The following is a 19,074-nucleotide window of genomic DNA, read 5'->3' on the forward strand; positions in this document are numbered from 1 at the left end:
ACTGCTAATATTACTGGATATCTTGGGAAAGTAGGGGTGAATGTGAGTATGGTTACATTAATGGGTATGATAATCTCTTGATTTTCTTCTGAGCATCAGCATAATACCTAAAACAAGTCTTCTAAGAATACAATAAAATTCCATTATTGAACATCCCAATTTGAAATATGAAGATTCATTTTTCTTACATCTACATTCTTTCCTTGAAATGTAGAGCTCATAACTTTCAATTTTCTGTTGTGCTGCAGCACATATTAAAGAATATTCTAATACAAAACCCCATGAGTTCTGATAATATACAATACCCATTAATGTAATTATCCTCCTATTTACTTTTCCTTTCCACAAAGGTTAATCAATATCATCAGTATTAGTCTGGGAAAATAATGAACTAAAATATTTAGGTAAGTATGTGAATGTCATCCTAACACATAAATATTTGCACTTAGTATTTATTGCCCATACTGTACTTTTAATTTTTACACTCCCAGGTGCCCTATGAAGCACTGATATACAGATGCTTGGCGGACCCACAATGAAAACTCAGCTTCCCAAATGCTCTCTGCTTTACCTCCTAACAATTCCGGGTTTTACCTGAACAAGAGCTGCGGCTTTTAGGAACCACTCTGATCTGAAGTTATCAACATTTTCAACAAACCAAACCTGTATCACATCCCAAACTGAAGTACTCAGAAATCAGAAGTTGAGATCAACCACCTAACAAGGGCAAACAAGAATTTACTTTGCATTATGACCAATTAGTCTAAACTGATAGAATCCGATACCTCGAAGAATCTATTCTGCTCAGCTCATGTCTGGTTATTTTACAGGTACTTTATTATGCATAAAAATAAAAAGTTCAGGACTTTAGTTCCACCTTCAGCACTTGGGTGTGCAGTAGGTCAAAACTTGACCTTCCCCACTCTCCTGCTATCCCTTGACATAGCAGTGCTACTTAAACCACCAGAAATTACCTATTGACTTCTTACCATGCATGGGAATAGTAAACCTCTCTTTTTCTATGGGTTCCTGGCCTCATTTCCAAAACCTTATTCCTCTCACAGATAAACATTCTTCTGGCTCTGATTTTTCCTCTCCAGAGAGGAGATCCTGGACAGATAGGTATTAGCCCAATTTTCCACAAACATGCTTAACAATTAAATGGTTAATATCACTGATATTTATATTATTTCTACTCTGCCTTGCAGATATCTGTACCTGAGACAAATCCTGTAGCCATTGGTGTAGCAGTCCCATCTCACCAAACCAAGGACCTAATTTATAGAGGCTAATTGAATATAACACTGAAGTTAGTACCTATCACCTGAAAGCCAGAGATGGAATATATTTAAGCTCAGGACTCTAAGAAAGGCAATAATATGAAGTATGGATCTTCTTGAGAAGATGTCTGCTGTTTCTGTTCATGTGTGCTCTGTCACACAGCTCTCCTCACAGTGTTCCAGTGTTGAATTTTTATTTTTCTCTATTTTGATAACAGAGAAAACATCTAACTGATGTTTTCTGATTCTGAGGAAGGGGTCTGGAAATGATGACAGTAAGCAGTGTACCTACTGGGAGAAGAAGAGGGATATATGGCTGCTGTGAGGCAAGACTGCGGCCTCCCAGCTATAAGAAATCTCCTGGCAGTATATTCCATCTCTCTGAGTCCACAGAAACAGGTCTGGAGACTCAGCTATGAAGTTTAAATAGTTTTTTTGAGACCTGGAGGCAGTTCATGTTCTCTCCAGTGGGTCGGATCTTGTTCCCACAGCCATGAGTGAGAGGAGACCAATACATCTAGCACTAAATTGCAAACAATTCTCAGGATCTACTCACAGCTCAGCAGGTCAAAATGAGCTGAGGAAACGGTTTTGACAAGTACTTCTGGATTAAGTTTTAAGCAATCAGTATCTGGTTAGGACAGGAATGGCTCAATATCCTGTAGAGGAAAACAGCTGACATGAGTGTAGTTTCAACTTTCCCTCTTTTAATCAGGCTTTCTAATGTTCTGCCAATTCACTCCTGTTCTGCCCTCGATAAGGCAATGCTGCTCAGCCACGGGAACTGACTGTTCAAAAATGCAAAGCTTAAACAGCCTCCCATCTTTTCCTGTAGATTATTTCTACAGTCAAATTGCATTTTGTCACGCAAACTTACATCTTCAATAAAATTTGAATGGCAACATAAAGCTCTGTTTCTGCTTCATAGTCACATATATGTGTCTGCAGCATGAGTGAAAATTGAGTTCAATGTTCAGAAGCAAAAATCAATGAAGATGCTAATTTGTTGTGCTTATTTGAGCTGTTTATTCCAAGAGCTGAACAAATGTTTACCAATTAGTGGTTAATTTTCTTTACATGGTAGAGCTTTAATTGAATGCAGTATTGTTTATTACTATTCTTATCTGCTTGCATTGTAGCATTGCTCTATTTCATATGGGAGGCCTCATTGCACAAACTTACTGGATGACCTGTTCTCTCTCTGATTACTACAATGAATATAAGCAAAAGGAGTTAAAAGAATAGGAAAAATGAAAAGAGAATGGGGAGTAATAATAATTGACTGCTAGGTCTCCAGATATTAAATAAATGCACAACTTAAGGAGCTCAGATAATGCATTTATTTAGGGTAAGCCAGCAAGGACTGTTAAAAAAACCCCACATATTTTGTCTGTTGTATATTTTGTTTAAAAATAAGAAAAAAAGCAATTTGCATAATATTTTTGTCATACTTGTATAAGTTTCCCCTCTATGCTTCCAGTTCACAAGTACCTCTGTGAGACCTTGCAGAAGCTGTAGCTATGTACCACCATTGCCAATTTAGATCTCTTATCCAGGTGCAAAGCCAGATTACTTTTCCCAGAACATGCAAGGCTCACTTCTTCCTGAGACTTCATGATGCCCAGAGGATGCTTGTCTGCATTATACAGAGAACAGCCTATCTAGGAAAACTGAACTTATCAGTGAGGATGAAGAGGTGCAACACTACAGCAATATCTTCAAGGAAGTGTTTTTTTAAGACTGCTTAACTGACATTTTCTGCTATTCAATTGGTCTATAATCAAATAAATGAAAAACAGATCTTAGATTTTTCATATTTTAGATTAAAAAAAAAGTTGGTTTGTTTTTTTCATAGGAGGAGCCTTAGGTAAGTCAATTTAGCTTCATGTATTCCATAATAATTAATCTCTTGAGCACAAATTCTACTTCCATCCTGCAAATGCTGCTCATTTAAGGAATATAATCTACAACCCTTACATCCAAACAGGCAAATATATAATCAATTTGCATACTGATGTCCTTCAATACTCTTTTGAGACTTTAACCAAAACCAGCTGAGCTGGAAAAAGACATAGGCGGGAATATTCTAAATGTAAATGGGCAGCATCTTCAGACAGTATCAGTAGGAGAAAATTATTTTTTATTGTGACTTGAAGGCTAATCAGTACAATGAGTTCTTTCCTGGTGAGTTTGCCATTTGGGAAAGACAGGAAGGAACATCTGGGAAAAGAGGCGTTTACTACACCCTGTCAACCTTAAGATAATAAAAAAGCACATTCCTTGTTTATTTGACTTGGTCCTCATTATCTTTAGACTACTGCAAGTGTCACACGGAAGATTTCTAAGCAGACAAATGAATTGTTAGTGCACTTTGAAGAAATTACTGAACAGCAGCAGTTTCTGAGGAATGCAAAACCTCCAGACCCACAACGTTGCTCAACAGAGCTGCGCCACCTATGGACGTTTCCAAAGGGAGCCGGCACAACAGCTCTGCTCGATCACACAGCAGACAAAGCACCTGAGCCTGCCTGTACAGAGCCCAAATCCTTGGAGCACATCCACTTTGGAACACAGCTCCATTCCCAGGGTGACTAATGAACCTAAGCTGCACAATGAACTGATGGGATTTAAGCTCTTAGAGACAGGACCCATATATGTGCTCTTAGATCTGCCCTTTCTTTAGCTGCTTCTAAAGTCTCCAGACCTGACACCTAAGCTTTACATATAAACCTTTCTCTTTCCACCTTTTTTTTCTTGATCCACTGGCATAGTCTGGCTTTCTGGCCTTGATTTCTATGGGAAAGCTTGCTCAAACAAGCGTATTAATGTGAAAAATGCCTGCATTCCCTTTGGAAATAAAGTTTAGGAAATCGGCTTAGGCTTGCAATTTGAAAAGCAACGTTTAAATGCTTTTAAGAGAGCTGCAAATGTCTGCATGCCAAGGTGTACTTTATCTGGCACTTCAGAGGTTAGGTAGACCTTTAAAAAATATTGCCAAACTGTGCAGTCCCATTTAGGGCTGAAAAGCTGATGAGGAACTGACAGGTAAGTGATCTGGAGCTCTTTTCTACAGAGCTCAGCAGATCCCTTGAAGTCCATGGCCTTGGACCACCTGCCTTCATCAGAGACATTCCTATAGGGGGCTGCACAGGCAGGACTCTAGAACAGGGAAATGCATCAGTACCTGTGCCCAGAGATGAAGGCCAGAACAAAGGCTTTCTGATCTACTCTTTCTCATATGCACCATCACAGACTAAAAATTTTGGAGTGACATAATAACAATTGCTTCAGATTCACAGTCGGTCCTCTATTAGCAAAGGATTCATAGCATTTAGAAACTTAAACAGCTTGATTTAGATTTACCTCTATGAATTTGAATAAAGGAGAGAAAAGTGAGGATCCTGACAAAAGTAGCATTCCTCTAAATGTACATTGCGTTATAAAATAAAGAGAAAGGAGAGAAGTCATATCTGAAAGATAAACTGAAGCCACTCCCAACCTGACCTCCTCTCCATCTATCTCAGCACAAATGCTTCCAACACACAGAGCTTCATATGGCTGATGATGTAATATAGGTCAGGCTAACATACATTGAAGCAATGTAGAAACATAAATTTGGTATACCCTGTAAAGCTAAAGATTGGCCAGTATCCTGTTTTCAATAGAAAGAGGAGTTTTAGGGAAAGAATGCAAGAACAAAGCAAGCAGGAATTATTGATTACTTCATTAATACTGTTACTTATTTTCAGTATGTTCTCCATCTTCTGCCAATCTGTACTTTAGAATGTTCTGAACCAAAGGGTGCTTTCCCATCTTTGTGGCTGGTGTTTCCCTTCTGTAGTTTTTCCTTCAGACAGTATTCTTAGCCCACCTTATGACCTCTGCACTGACCCTGGATGATGAGCTCTGTAGCTGGGAGCCAGGCAATAGTAAGCATTATACATGGGGACTAGAGGGTTATTGAAACCATCTACCTTTGTGAAAATCCTTGTGATGAAGGAGAAAAAAGATATTTCATTATAATCTTATCAGTAAATTGCAAATACATTCTCTGTAGCTACAGGATTAACTTGAGGATTAATTACAATACCAGCTTTCTGCTTTTCACAATGCTGCCTTCTTTTGTAAACCTATTCAGTATTGTGTTCTGTGGGCCAAACTCTCTTCCCAGATACGTCTATAAATCCACTGAGACCAAGCAGGCTAAACAGAGTCTGGAGTGAAACAAGCCCATGCACATTGCATTTTTTAACTGTTGTGTACTTTTCTGCCATTCTGATTGTTTTCTCTTCTTGTAAGACCGTGCTTTTAGATCCACTATCAAATCCAGGGAAAGGAACTGAAAGCCTCTGGACTATGCAGCAGTCTCCCAGGGGAATTTTTTATGACTCAGGAAGGATTTGAGACATCTCAAAAACAGGAGATGCCACTGTCAGGGGATGGTGGGAAGCAGAAGAGTCTCTCAGCCCTGGCAGAGGGGAAAACTCAGCTGCCTCCTGCCCAGCACCAGCCCCATCTCTTGCTGGCAGCAGCTTTCCAGGGAGCTGCTATTGGTCATCCTGAAGCACTGGGACTGAATTCCCTAGAGAAACATTGTACTTAACGACATTTTTCTGTGTGGGAATTATATACACTACTTCCCTTTCTGATGCCTATCGCATATTTGAGCGGTCATTTGAAGTTGCTGTGTTCTGTTTTGCTCCTGTTATCAAATCACAATATTAACATAACAAGGATAACTACAGATACCATAAATTAATAACAATACTCTCTGTTTGTTAAGCATCAAAGTATATTCTTTGATAGAGAGCTTAAGGAAAAGTCCCAGAAAGAAATATCACTTTTGTAGCTTCTTACAGACTCCCCTGGTTAGAGAAATGAACGGAGAGTTCAAAGGTAAGGTATTTCATGAAGATAGGCACTGATTTGCAACAGATATTGCAACACTTAACCAATTAATGTCCCACTTGTCTTAGTAGGAAAATCACAAAAAGAGTTCCTGAAATGTCTTGGAAACTCAGCTAAGATTCAAAGCCTAACCAAATGGTTGCAACAGCTTGGATGTGACGGTATCAAAGCAGACAATTCTAGCAAGAGCCTGGCTGAAATGTCAGTGTTGCATGGAATCAGCTCTGCCTCTGGGCAGTATTCCTTTGGCTGAGCCATTCCCATGGTATACTTTGGCCATCCTCATCTCTGCCATGATGCTGTTGCTTCTCTGTTTGCTGAGGCACATCTGATTGCCTGTATACATTTACTACTTTTTCTGATGTCTAGAATGTAAGTCTCTTTGATAGAGGAACATTGCAATTTTGTGTACATATGGAGTCTTGCACAGAGGGATCTGTGACCAAGGCTCTCAGAGAGAATGCTAAAGAGAATTTCCAGCAAGAGCTGAGAAAAACCCCAGCCCAGAGATTTACATGCAGTATTCCTTGAGCAAAGGTGTCTGTGCACACAGGAGACATTTCTGCTAGCTAACAATGTTAAGCTTTCTGTACATACTAGCTCTGACTATGCAAGAGATCTCTGCTGAATATCCAGAACAGGATTTTTCAAAAAGGAAGTAGTATAATTAGTCAACTCTCATAATTATGAAGAGTTCCCCTAGCACAGCATAGAAGTAAAATTAATTATGATTGCACTCAAAGAAGAGATTCATGGCCTGGACTGTTAACTGATGGCTACAAGATAAGATGGATGTAAGCACTGCCCAGCACATGGATTCTTGCAATTCAAATAAATACTTGGATATCTTACACTGCAGTTTTGGAGGCACTTTGATTTTTTTCTTTTCTTTCTTTAAGTGTTTTCTCTGTCTGTTCCTAACATTTTAAATTAAGGGGAATTGAACTTTGTTCAGCGTTAGGCTGCCCTGTAAAAGAAATATCATGAACAGAGATAAATGCATTCCAAAACAAGAGGAAAGGGGAATATTTTTGTTTAAAATAAAAGCATTAGTCTTTTCCAGACCTTAATGGGGACACTCAAGGAAACTTTTCTATACAAACCCCAAATGTGAAAAATCAACCTTCCTTCTAAATATCAGAATGCTGTAAATCTGATACGGATGCTTCCTTCTATGTTGTTTGGCTGAAACCAGTACTTGTGGCTACTAGTGAAGGGCTCAGGAGATACTTGCTGCTTACAAACCAATCCCATAAAGAGGCTGGTGCCTTTGTCCCTTAGCACAGCACTTCCAACCTACCATTGTGAAAAGGTGATATATTAGGTTGCAAATGTCACAGATGGACACATCCTGCTAAGGGCTGAGACAAGGTGCTCAGAGCATTCAAGTCCAGCTAATGTGCATCTCCTCACTTTCCCAGATGTCCCACTCTGCTTGCACATTAGGACAGCTGGTGAAGCAGTCACAGAAACCATGCCTGGATGGTCAAGCACAGAAACAAATTAGAGGCAGAGAGGAGCTGAGGAAATCAGTCACTGGAAAGCTGCATCAGAGTTTAACTCTCTGATTTCCAAACAGCACTTAAAGATCCAAAACTGCTGCTGAAAAAGACAAGGGGATCATTCACACAACTCAAATTACTTATGTGCTCAGGGCAACAGCAGTCCCTGTAAATTCCAGGCTCAAAAAGCACTTAAATATTAACATGGATATTTTGCCTTGTGTGACTTTTCAAAAGATCAGCTGGACAAATCCCTGCAAACCCACCAAAACTGTCTACCAGATGGCAGCCACTGATTAATTTGTCTTAACTTAAGCCAAAAAGGAAGAAAATGTGATGGGTGGAGCCGCAAAGACAAGCACAATCAACATCCGACCAAATAGGGTTTCCTGTCACCTTGGGAACGACACTGATTGGCACTGTGGTTTCCTGTGTACAAGCTAAAACCAGTAGCAACTGGAGTAACAAGAATAAACGCCAGATGAGAGACCTGGGAATACAATAAAATTATCATAAAATTCCTGACTAAACCCCAGAGGACAGTAAAGGCAAAACCAAGGGTAAGCACAGACTGCATATGCTGAACGGAGCATTCCACTGTACATGAGAGCAGAGGGCCATGAAGCTGCATCACAAGAATTTCTTAAACAAGGGTAGGCTAATTTGCCTAAATTAACCACTCCCAAAAGTGAGAGTCATGTGCCTTGGAAAGCTTATTTTTCACAAGGGGAGAAAAAAGGGATGTGGGACAATTGAAAACAGAGATAGAAATAGGAGTGGAAACCTACCATCCACCCACACTAATCTGAAGTAATTTTAAGATGTGCCACAGACACGGGGAAATGAACTGTGGGTGTAAGTTTGGGCAATGGTACAGAGTTATTTGCGTTTATTTATTGAGATTACAACTCCCACAGAGTTTTGCTTCAAAGAGCTCTAAACACAACCAAAACAGCTTCTCAAGCAGCCAGGAGTCAAATAGTTAAAATACAGGTTTTAGAGAGTCTTTGTTAGGCTGGTGACTGAGTTCACTTCCTCTCCAGAGAAAGGGGACAATTCACATTCCTGCCCTCTTCCTACACTGTAGATAAGCAAAGATGTCTGTAATGGGTTGGACAGAACAGACGTTCATGCAGCTCAAAGATCTGGCACTTGCAGAAAGTTTTTAGTTTCTGTGCACTCACAGAAGTGTTCCACAAATGCAGGCTGGGGGCACAGTATTATTCTCTCTCTAGTGATGAATCCATGTGCCAGCACAGACCTCTTGGGCATGGAGCAGGAGACCCTGGAAGCTGGATCCCATCTCACGCTCCCCATTACTTAGAGTAGTTTCTCCCACCTCAGTAGCCCAGGTAGCCCAAGGTCCTTGCTTTTACTCTTCACCCAGATTTCAGGTGCCAGAAATCAGCACGGCTTTCAGCTAATTGAGATGGCCTGAGAAGGAGGGAAGCCACAATGCAGGGCTTCAGGGAGACCCTGCACTGAAAAGACAATTACCTAAAAGGCAATAAGCAACTGCTTCAATCAGGATTGGTCCCCTTGCACACCCACTGCACGCTACATGTGCAAGCTACATCTTGAAAAAAAAAATCACAGTGCCAGGGAAACAATCCCAGGCACTGAATGATAGTACTATGTATCAATCATTGCAGCCCTGTTTTTTTTTTAGTCTTTGACAACAAGAGCACTCCAAAGCAATTTATGGTTTGGGAATGAGCACATACACAAACCATTCCCAGGATGAAGTCTGCATCCAGGCCCTGCTTCTCTTGAGGCAAAGAGAGCTTAGCAGTATGGACACAAACCAATGTCTGCTACACAGCCTTAGTGCTGTAAGTGTATCTGGGTACATCAAATTTATAAGTGGATGCACACCCCTGGAGGTGTTCATGGTCAGGCTGGATGGAGTTTTGAGCAACCTGACCAAGTGGAACGTGACCCTGCTCTTGGCAGTGGGGCTGGAACTCTCTCTTTGAAAGAACAAATCTCTTTGAAAGTCTCTTCCAACCCAAGCCATTTTATGATTCTATGATCTTACAGACCAGAATGGAATATAGGTACCAAATGAGAGAAATGTATTTTTAGGTCTTTCAGAAAGTGTGTGTGTGAGGGGGTTGTAATTGTAGTCTCTCACTCTTCTTAAATGATGTGAACAAATAGTAGCAAGTAGGACTTTCACTGCACATCAGGTTAAGGTTCTTATCTTTGTTACATCTTTTCAGATGGACACAACATCCACCCATCCTCAATCTAGTGGTTAGGAATATATCTGGAGATTTATGTGCCATGCCCAAAGTGCTCAAAGGAGTTGGTAGAAGAGACAGATCAGAGCACAGAAATTCCTGCCTCCTGCCTCAAACTCAGTTTACTGGTGCCTGGTGCTTTGCAAATTCCTTCTGATAGGGTATCACCATAAAACCATTCCACAGCTTGTACTTCCATGTTGGCACATAGCTTTGCTTCAAACAATTACACTGACATTTTCCTAAAACAATCCCTACAATTTAAATGAAGAATGCAGAAAGCATATTCAGTGCCACACAATAGGGAAAATTTATCCTCCAAATCTATGCAAAGCTATTTTATTTTAGCCAGGAAATCCAAGGCCCCCTCCTGTAAATATATTAAGTAAGTTCCCATGTTTGTGCAATAAACTACAAAATCTGGCATGTTTACAGTAGCCCAAGTGCAAGGTGCTACTCTCTGAGCATTCAAGTCCAGTTTGATTTTACAGTTTTGTAAAATCATAATGGATCAGCAACACCATAACTATATTTGCAGCAACTGTGCTCTGTGATCTAAAAATCAGAACAGAGACAGAGAGAATTGTTGGAAATTTTTCTCATCTATTAGAGCAGAGATGTGGTTGAACAGTGATATCCTGAGGTGCAGCTGAGGTTATATTAATGAAAAAAAGAGCACATCAGGTTCTTTACCCTGGCTCCAATGTTTCTTATGAGGTTTTATTCAGTATACTGTATTGTTAAGATAATGATTCATTTTAATGAATGCTGCCTTTCTAAAATAAGGAAAACAGGTATTAGAGTTAGTTTTTGTCCTATTTATCATCTGTGGTATTTGTCATCCAGATGGAAATTTACAGTGTACAGAAATTGCCTAAGACGCTGAAGCTATAGTTTAATAATTTGTGTGTCTATTCAGAATGACTAATAAAAGAGAATACTTTTCAATATTAAAAGCAATTTTTTTCCACCTCCAAACCTGAAGTCTAAATTATACAACATTTTCTTTGTAAAGATGTAAAATACAAGATGTTTCTGAGGAAGGATGCTGAAGACAGAAAGAGAATATTATTTGTGCGTGCACCTTTTGCTAATACATTCCTGTTTAAAAATTTACCTTTTGGCACTGAGTTCCATAGACTCCTATGATTATCTGAATCTTTTTTTTTTCATATTATAAAGAAATATATTGCCTTTCTTTCCCACTAGAATATTTCTCTTTCTCATGTTACAAGGAAGTAGACAGAGATGAGCATTATAATGCATGTTATCTTAACTTTTGTTTCATTATACTTACAGGGAGCTGTACTCACTGCATGTCTACTGAACACTTCTTAGAACTGGTGAAAGAATTCTGCTGCCAGTTTACAGGGATCTTCAGGATGGTAAGAGAAATCTCACTGGGAGAGTCTCAACTGTGGCATAGTATTGCTCTGCTTTGTGGGGAAAAGTAACATCACACAGAGCTCTCACAGTCAGAGTTCAAGCCAAATTCACTCATCTGTTATGTTTCTAGAGAGCAATAATTGATTGATTCAGGTGGTTGTCCCCGTACTGTTCTCTATGCTGATGCCTACTGATTTTCCATAGAGGTTGCAGAATTGGTTGCACATTCTGCTGAATGATGCCTGTGAGCAGCCCTCTCCCCTCCAAGTTTTGCTCTTGCTGGCTCTTCTTTTTCACAGAGTATCTTCTATTTTCCTGTGTCACAGATGTTCCTCCATACCATTGCATAATTACTTTATTTCACATTTTAAAATGGTTTATTATTTTACTTATCTGCCAGCTTTTTGCTTTATTTGCCAAACTGTTTTCTATCATCATCTTCACTCTCTTGTGTATATTTGCAGAGGAAAAAAAAATCAGCACAAGGCACATGTAAAATACTATCTGTTCTGAATAAGAGTCCTGCAAACCCCTGGCATCCTGATAGTGATCATGAGGATCCTTTAGACAGAATAAGTTTCTGATGAATATGTAAAAGACTAAGAAAACACAGAGCTGTGATTTTTCCCTCTGATTACTAAAATATAATAGCCAGTTTTAGGATTTTGTGGTTAGAATGGAATACAAATGCTTGAGAAATTTTTCCAAAGCACTGTTTGTTTTCAACACACAGTAGAGGAGACATTTTCCACATTTTCTTTTCTTCCATGTATCTTTGCTCAGTAACTAATTTGAACAAAACTTCATATTGTCCACTAGTTAGTTGAAATGTAATTGTCGTGGTCACAAATAACACTGTAACTAAAACTCACAGCTGCAGTGGCCACAGAAAATGTAAACCCCGTTTGTAATACTGTGCTGGTGTGGTAACATTTGTATTTATTTCTACCATGATTGTGATTTAACAACTCACTGCTTGCACTAAGAATTTTCAATGCTTGATATGTCAGAATGAAATCTAAAATACCACATCCCACTTCACCGGATTCTGCTTTTGGCTGGGACCATTCATATCAACATGAATTTTGGGCCAAGAAACAGAATAAAAGGAAACATTATTCTGCTGAAGGAAGAGTATATATTATTCATATAAACCTATAAAAGCCTAAGTAGAAAAGTAAACACTGATGCAGTATTCACAGATGTGCTCACGGAAGAGAAAACAATTATTTGCATCCGAAAGTCGGGTGTTGGCACTGTGATATTGTGGCAGCTCATCACCAAAGATACCCACAGGAGAACAGCAGCTCTCCTGCTCCTTTGGTGAGCAACAAACATTGTGGGCTGCCAAGGGAGAAGGTCTTTGCTGCAAAGGAGCAGCACTTAAGACACAAAAAAGAGAACACAAAAAGAGAACAACTTCAAAGCATTCTGCACTGAATGATCCAGGGGATGCACACAGGCTGTGAAGAAATAGCCCTTCACTGGCCTGCCTCAGTAATTGTAATAGAAAGGGGACAGTGCCTCTGTTCTGACAGCCCTGTCACCTCCACACCTTGAGTCCACTCTCTACTCTTGGCCACCACTGTTCCCTCCCTTTCCAAACTACATGTGAGCACACATCCATGAGCAGCATCTAGGAAAATCATAGAATCAGAGAATAGTTTGAGTTGGAAAAGACCCTTAAAAGTTATCTAGTCCACTTTCCATGGGTAAGGAAAGCTTCAATTAGAATAGGTTGTTTAGAGTCCTATTTACTCTGACCTCAAATACTCAAAAACTACTTCCTTGTATCTAGTCTAAACCTAGCCTCCTTCAGTTTGAAGCCATTAGCCCTTATCCTATGGCAACACACCCTAACAGACAGTTGGCCCCCATCTTTTTTATAGGCCCTCTTCAAGTATCAAGAGGCTGCAATAAGGTCTCCCTGGAGCCTCCCCTTCTCCAGCCTGAACAACCCCAACTCCCTCAGCCTGTCTTCATGGGAGAAGTGCTGCAGCCATCTGATCATTTCCTGGCCTTCCTTGCTCCAACAGCTCAGCATCCTTCTCATGCTGGGGGCACTGGGGCTGGATGCAGCGCTCCGGGTGGAGTGTCAGAGAGCGGAGCACGGCAGCAGCATCGCCTCCTGCGGCCGCTGGGCCGGTGAATCCCGGCCGTGGGAGCGCCTGCCCTGCTGCAGGAGCTGCGGCTGCGGGGTGACCGCGCTGCCTGCCGGCTCTAGGTGTCACTGTCCCCGCGCTCTGGCACAGCCGCAGCCGGCAAGGCACCGGCCACGCGTAGGTGGCAGAAAAATTGCGGCATCCCACACATTTGATAGTGCAAATTATCTGCCGGGAAGCTGCGTCTTATAGAAATAGCTGAGTAAGAGCATTTCCAGATACACAGAAAAATATGTTCATGGACTTAGCTATCGTATTCAGAAGCACAACATGTTTTAAGAAGCTGGAAAAACTCCCAGAAATATTTTTATCCATGCACAGTAGTCCATTAACAATTTTTTTGCCTCTGTACTGGCCAATGCTATTCCAAATAAAAATGGAAAAGTTCAGAGGGCCAGAGGCTGATGTGGTGCTTTGTGAAAAATCACTTCGGCTATATTTTTGCATTTAGATCATAGAATCATAGAATAGTTTGGGACAGAAGGAACCTTTAAAGGTCACATAGACCCATTCCCCTGCCATGGGCAGAGACAGCTTCAATTAGATCACGTTGCTCAGAGCCCTGTCCAATCTGACCATGAATGTTTCCAGGGATGGGGCATCAGCTACCTCCCTGGGCACACTGTGCCAGTGCTTCATTCTCATTGCAAAAAAAATCTTCCTTGTATCTAATCTAAATCTACCCTCCTTTAGTTTAAAATCATCACCCCTTGTCCTGTCAAGGGTATGTTCCTCAATGCAGGACCTAGTGTACAAAGCAAAGAGAACTTGAGAGGCAGGCACAGATTCATGGAATAGTTTTGTCTAGAAGGGATCTATTAAGGTCATCTAATCAAAACCCCCTGCAATGAGTAGAGACATCTTCAACTAGATCAGGTTGCATTATCTGACTTTTCTGTCCCATCCTTCAGAGAGATTGTCACAAACTTCCCACCTAGATGATTATGCACAGCTCACTATGTGCTCAAAGAGAAATCAATGAACCGTGGCCCAAACCAGGGACAGTTTGGTCTGGATCACACGAGACATTTCAGGACTACGGATTGCTCTTAAGGAATCAAACCAGGAAGTAGTCTGGATGGTTAGAAAATACAGCTCAGGAACCACTGTCACACCATGTGACCAAAGGAATCTCCATGCTAATTTTGTCAAGGAGCCCCCATATCCACTCTAGCCTGCCAAGAGCTTCTTCCCCTGGCAGAAACCAAAATCAGCATAGCAAGAATTATTGAAAGGGTGCCCTAAAGCTGTGCCATGAGTAGTACAGGACCTCCAGGTTTGATTCACTCCATACTATCAGAAGAAGGGCTGCCAGTAGACTGTTTTGAGCCAGTAGACTCTTTGGATCTGCAGTGGGCAGATCCATAGTGTAAAGGTCCACTCCTCCCAAAGGTAATGAGGATGGCCCGAGGCTGCCTAGTGCAAGGGTTTTTTGGGGCAGAAAGGTGGAGAGGAGTTTTCAACTGACCAGTTATCTAGTCACTAGATAAAATCTGAGGCAGAATGGGTCAATGCATTATTACTTTTTGCTTCCAACACTGCTGAGTGTTAGAACGCGTACAAATTTGTTCATAGTAAAGGTTATAGTAAATAAATAAGAAATAGACATAATAATAGCTGCTTATGTCAGAGGAACAGAAGATAAACTATTCCCTACTGTTCTCTCCCTCATATTCCCAGACCTTTGTACACTGAGCTTGAAATAAACAACCATTTCTTAGGAGTGGACTTGGGCTGATAGAGTCTGTGTTAAACATGGCAAAAAAGAGCTGCACAATGGGATGTTATCACAATGGATTTCGCTTTTTCACAACAGTCTGTTAGTGTTCTTTTACAGTAGAAACTGAAGTGCTCAATTCCTTTAACTTCTTTTTCCTTAGTAATAACCTAAATGTCTGATTTATTTGGTCAAATATCAGGTTTAGTTTTTTCTCTTTGTATCTCAGCTGTCCATTTTGTCATATCTGACTCAGAACTTTGTCGCCTCAAAGAATGCAATTAGGTTTAGGAGAATTAAATGTAAAATTCCTATCTGTAGTGGAACTTAATATCCTACATCAATTGTTTTTACTTTCTTTGTTTGAAAAATGGAAAAGTTTTTTCTCCTTATGTACAAAAAGTTTCTTGTCCTTAGGTACGAAATCCCTCTGCAAATTCCTTTCCCTCAATCCCTCTCAACTATTGCATATGCTATGTTAGATATTAAGTATTATAAATTAGCTATGTGATTCTTATGCTTTTGGGTTTATTTTAAGGCTCTTCTGGAATGAAACTATCAAAATGTATTTACTTGCTTCCTCCATTCCTTTTTTTTTTTTTTTTTTTTTCAGTGATATCACTACATATTTTATGACAGCTTTGCCTTTAAGCCTCTTTCACTCACAGAAGAATCAATCCCCCTCCCTGAGCTCTGTCTGTCATAAATCCATTGATAAAATCTCTGCCATTGAAATCCCCATGGCTGAAGCTGAATCAGGGTTACAGCTCAGCTGAGAGCCCTCACAGATGAGGCTCTGCTTGGTCTCTGCATGATGTCTGTTCTTCCATTTATCGTCTGTGCCGGGGCAGCAGAGTTCAGTTGCACAGCTGCATGCTATGTGAGCTATTCAGAGCACTGATGCTTTATGAAAGCAGCCTGCAGCCATCAGACAAGAAATTATACAGGTTTCTAACAGAGGAGAGACAGATGTCAGTGTGCATTCTCTTATGGGAAGAATAACTAGTTTTATAAAAAGAGCACTGGCCCAGTTTTTGAAAGGTACAATGAATGGCAGGGTTTGGTGCCCAAGTATTTCTGAGGAACTGCACACAAGAGTTGGTTTCATTACTCATCACTTCTTCCTTTTTGTAAAGCCTGTAGACTTTGCACAGTATCCTGACCACCATGAAAAGCTGCATTTAAGGAAAAAATATGTCTAAAGGTGATAATGGAAACACTGTATGAGATTGCTAAATGCACTCGGTGTAAATACTTATTTCTAAGTTTTCAGGTGCTAGGGAGTCCCTGAGAATGAGAATGTCCTTTGCTGACAATACATAACCAGCCCTTGAACTCTCTTCCAGGATCTCCAGGATCAAAACAGGCAAAACCAATGAAAAATGAAAAAAATATTTCTTTGGAGTATGGGAAAAATATAATCAGCAAAAAGAATGCCACCAATGCAGTTAATCTCAGCCTAAACCTGAACATTTTCATATGACCTGAATCTTTGGTCATATGTAAAGAAAAGGAAAGGAGAGAATACCTGTGAGATAGATGTTAACACACCAAAATCCCACTTCTCAGATGTCCATATGGCAAAATCTCCCATTCATTAACAGAAGAGAAACATATGAAATCATGAAGGATAAGTATAAAAACCCAGAATTAATCCTGAGCACACCAGGCACCATCCTACCTTTCCTGGAGTCCCACAGGTTTCATTCTGAAAGGAGATGGACTGGCACACAGGGGAGGTTTGAGCTCAGGAACACATTGGCCTTGAGGGTCCACTACAACATTGATAACCTTTGGAGCCTGTTGAGGCTGGACCATGCTGTTGGTGGTCTTGTACTCAGTCTGAGACGTCTGCAGGGGAAGGGGTGAGAGGTGGATCTCCTGCTTCTTTTCCTTCTCTTGCCTTAGTGACAACTGGATCTTCTCCTTTAATCTGTACAGAACCTACAGAAATAAAGAGGACAGCTCAATCTCAATTGCCTGGTAAACAAGGCAAGGAAGGTATCACAAATGCTGGAGAAGATTGCCATAGGTGACTTTCATTCCTAGAAGGTAAGTCACAAGTTGTGTTACACAGCATTTCGCACAACAAGATAAGCATTTCCATTACATAAACTGCAGTGTACACGAGGGCAGCAGGGATTTTAACAGTTCTCACTGTGAGTTAGTACTTATTTGCAATACCTGCAGTAGTATTATTTAAAGAGCAAATAACACAGAATGGAGATTAGTTACAGAAGATATTGTGAAGAAGGAAATACTGATAAATACAGTAACTGTAGAAGATATTTTAAGCATTTTAACACAAGAGAGACAATGACACAAAATAAAATAGATGTTTATGATTTAGCCAGATACAAGTCTTTAATTACAGCAACCTCAATTTGTTTTAGAGCAGATGCTCTTAGAAGCCCTTAGTCATCTGGCATGGAGCTGGTGGTTGAACAGGGTAACTTTACTAGGTCACTTTGGTAACAGTAGGCTGCTATTACTCTGAAATACTCCTCCAGGTAGGGATAGGCTCCAATATCCTGAGAGAAACATTAACTATTCTGAAATAAAGCTGAAGTGATGAGTGGCCTATGAAGCTATTTAACCATCTGTTCAGAAAAGTGTGCTTTACAATCACCAAGAAATTGATTTCTGAACACACTGTAATACGAGGATTATCTGTCCACATATTGCTTATGAATGTGAACATCTGGTATGTGCAACAAAAGCAGAAGTTGTACTGATTTTCTTCCATCAAACCCTACACTGATGTTGCTGAACCGTGGCTTGGTGAGTGCAGGCAGGTCGCTTGTGCTCAGTAATGTCACTCCAGAGGTACCCATGTCACACCTGTTTAACATATCTTATTTCTTTGGAGAGCAATGCAAAAAACAATTTCTGAGCTATAGCTGTTCCATTTCAAAACATGCCTTACCAGCTATGAAATTTATAAGAATTGTAAATATTGCAAGTGGAGATGGAGGGCACTTACACAGTTTTTTGAAGGTGTCTGCAGATACCCTTGTACTTTCCACTTTGCTTTCTCTGTTCCTGTAAAGCATTTGATTTGGATCCTTGAGTAAGAGAAAACCTAGGCCAGAAAATTTTTTTCTCTGCAGGTTAATTCTTTGACAGCTGTTGCCCCTGCTAGCACCACATAAAGATCTATCATTCCCTAGCTTTCCAGTGATGACTAGATATATCTGATGGGTTTGTTTGTTCAAGGATTAACATTAGAGGTTTAGCTGGGAACTGACCTAATGCCATTAGCAATACACATATTAGCAATACACAAAAACAAGACTTGGCTAGGTAAACCATCTGTTCATTCTGAAGGGTTTAGAATTACTAGGATAAGATTTTTTTCCCATAATTTTGCAGAAAAAGAAGTCCTCTGAGGGGTACCTGTGAAGCATGGGCACTGGTACCGGTAAAGAGGGACTTGAAATATTTTTACTGTCTTTTTCTCTAGTGAGTGCTTTCAGTTAATTTGTTTCTGATAACCAGCAGATAAGCAGCTCACAGACTCATGGCCATGACAATGCTCACCATACCTTCTTGTCACTAATATGTTTTGACATAGTTTCACTTCTTGAGGACCCAAGGAATTATGGTTTTGACTTCTAAAATGTGGACAAGTATTATTTAATATACTATTTAATAATCTATTGTTAAGAATCTAGGAAAAAAGATAGCTTGACCCTAGCAGAAACCGAAAAAAAATCTAACCAACAACATTTGATCTAAGCACTAAAACTTTTCCTCAGAAAGTGTTACAGGGCTATAAGAGTTTTAATCAAGTAAAGTAAAAAATCCAGAAATGGCCAAAAATATAGTGACCAACCCACTCTGCCACTCTGCCACACATTAAATGGGATAAAAACA

The 19,074-nt window shown here is 40.1% G+C and overlaps 1 protein-coding gene across 1 annotated transcript in view; it reads right to left on the reverse strand.

Moving 5' to 3' along the window:
• PTPRR (protein tyrosine phosphatase receptor type R) overlaps window positions 1–19,074 on the reverse strand; it is a 138,918-nt gene that overhangs the window by 36,620 nt on the left and 83,224 nt on the right. Inside the window, exon 6 of the mRNA XM_036401080.2 lies at window positions 16,880–17,142. Coding sequence (XP_036256973.1) covers window positions 16,880–17,142 — 263 coding nt within the window. The remainder of the gene's footprint in view (window positions 1–16,879; window positions 17,143–19,074) is intronic.

The sequence above is a fragment of the Molothrus ater genome, chromosome 5, assembly GCF_012460135.2.
Source record: "Molothrus ater isolate BHLD 08-10-18 breed brown headed cowbird chromosome 5, BPBGC_Mater_1.1, whole genome shotgun sequence".
NCBI lineage: Eukaryota > Metazoa > Chordata > Aves > Passeriformes > Icteridae > Molothrus > Molothrus ater.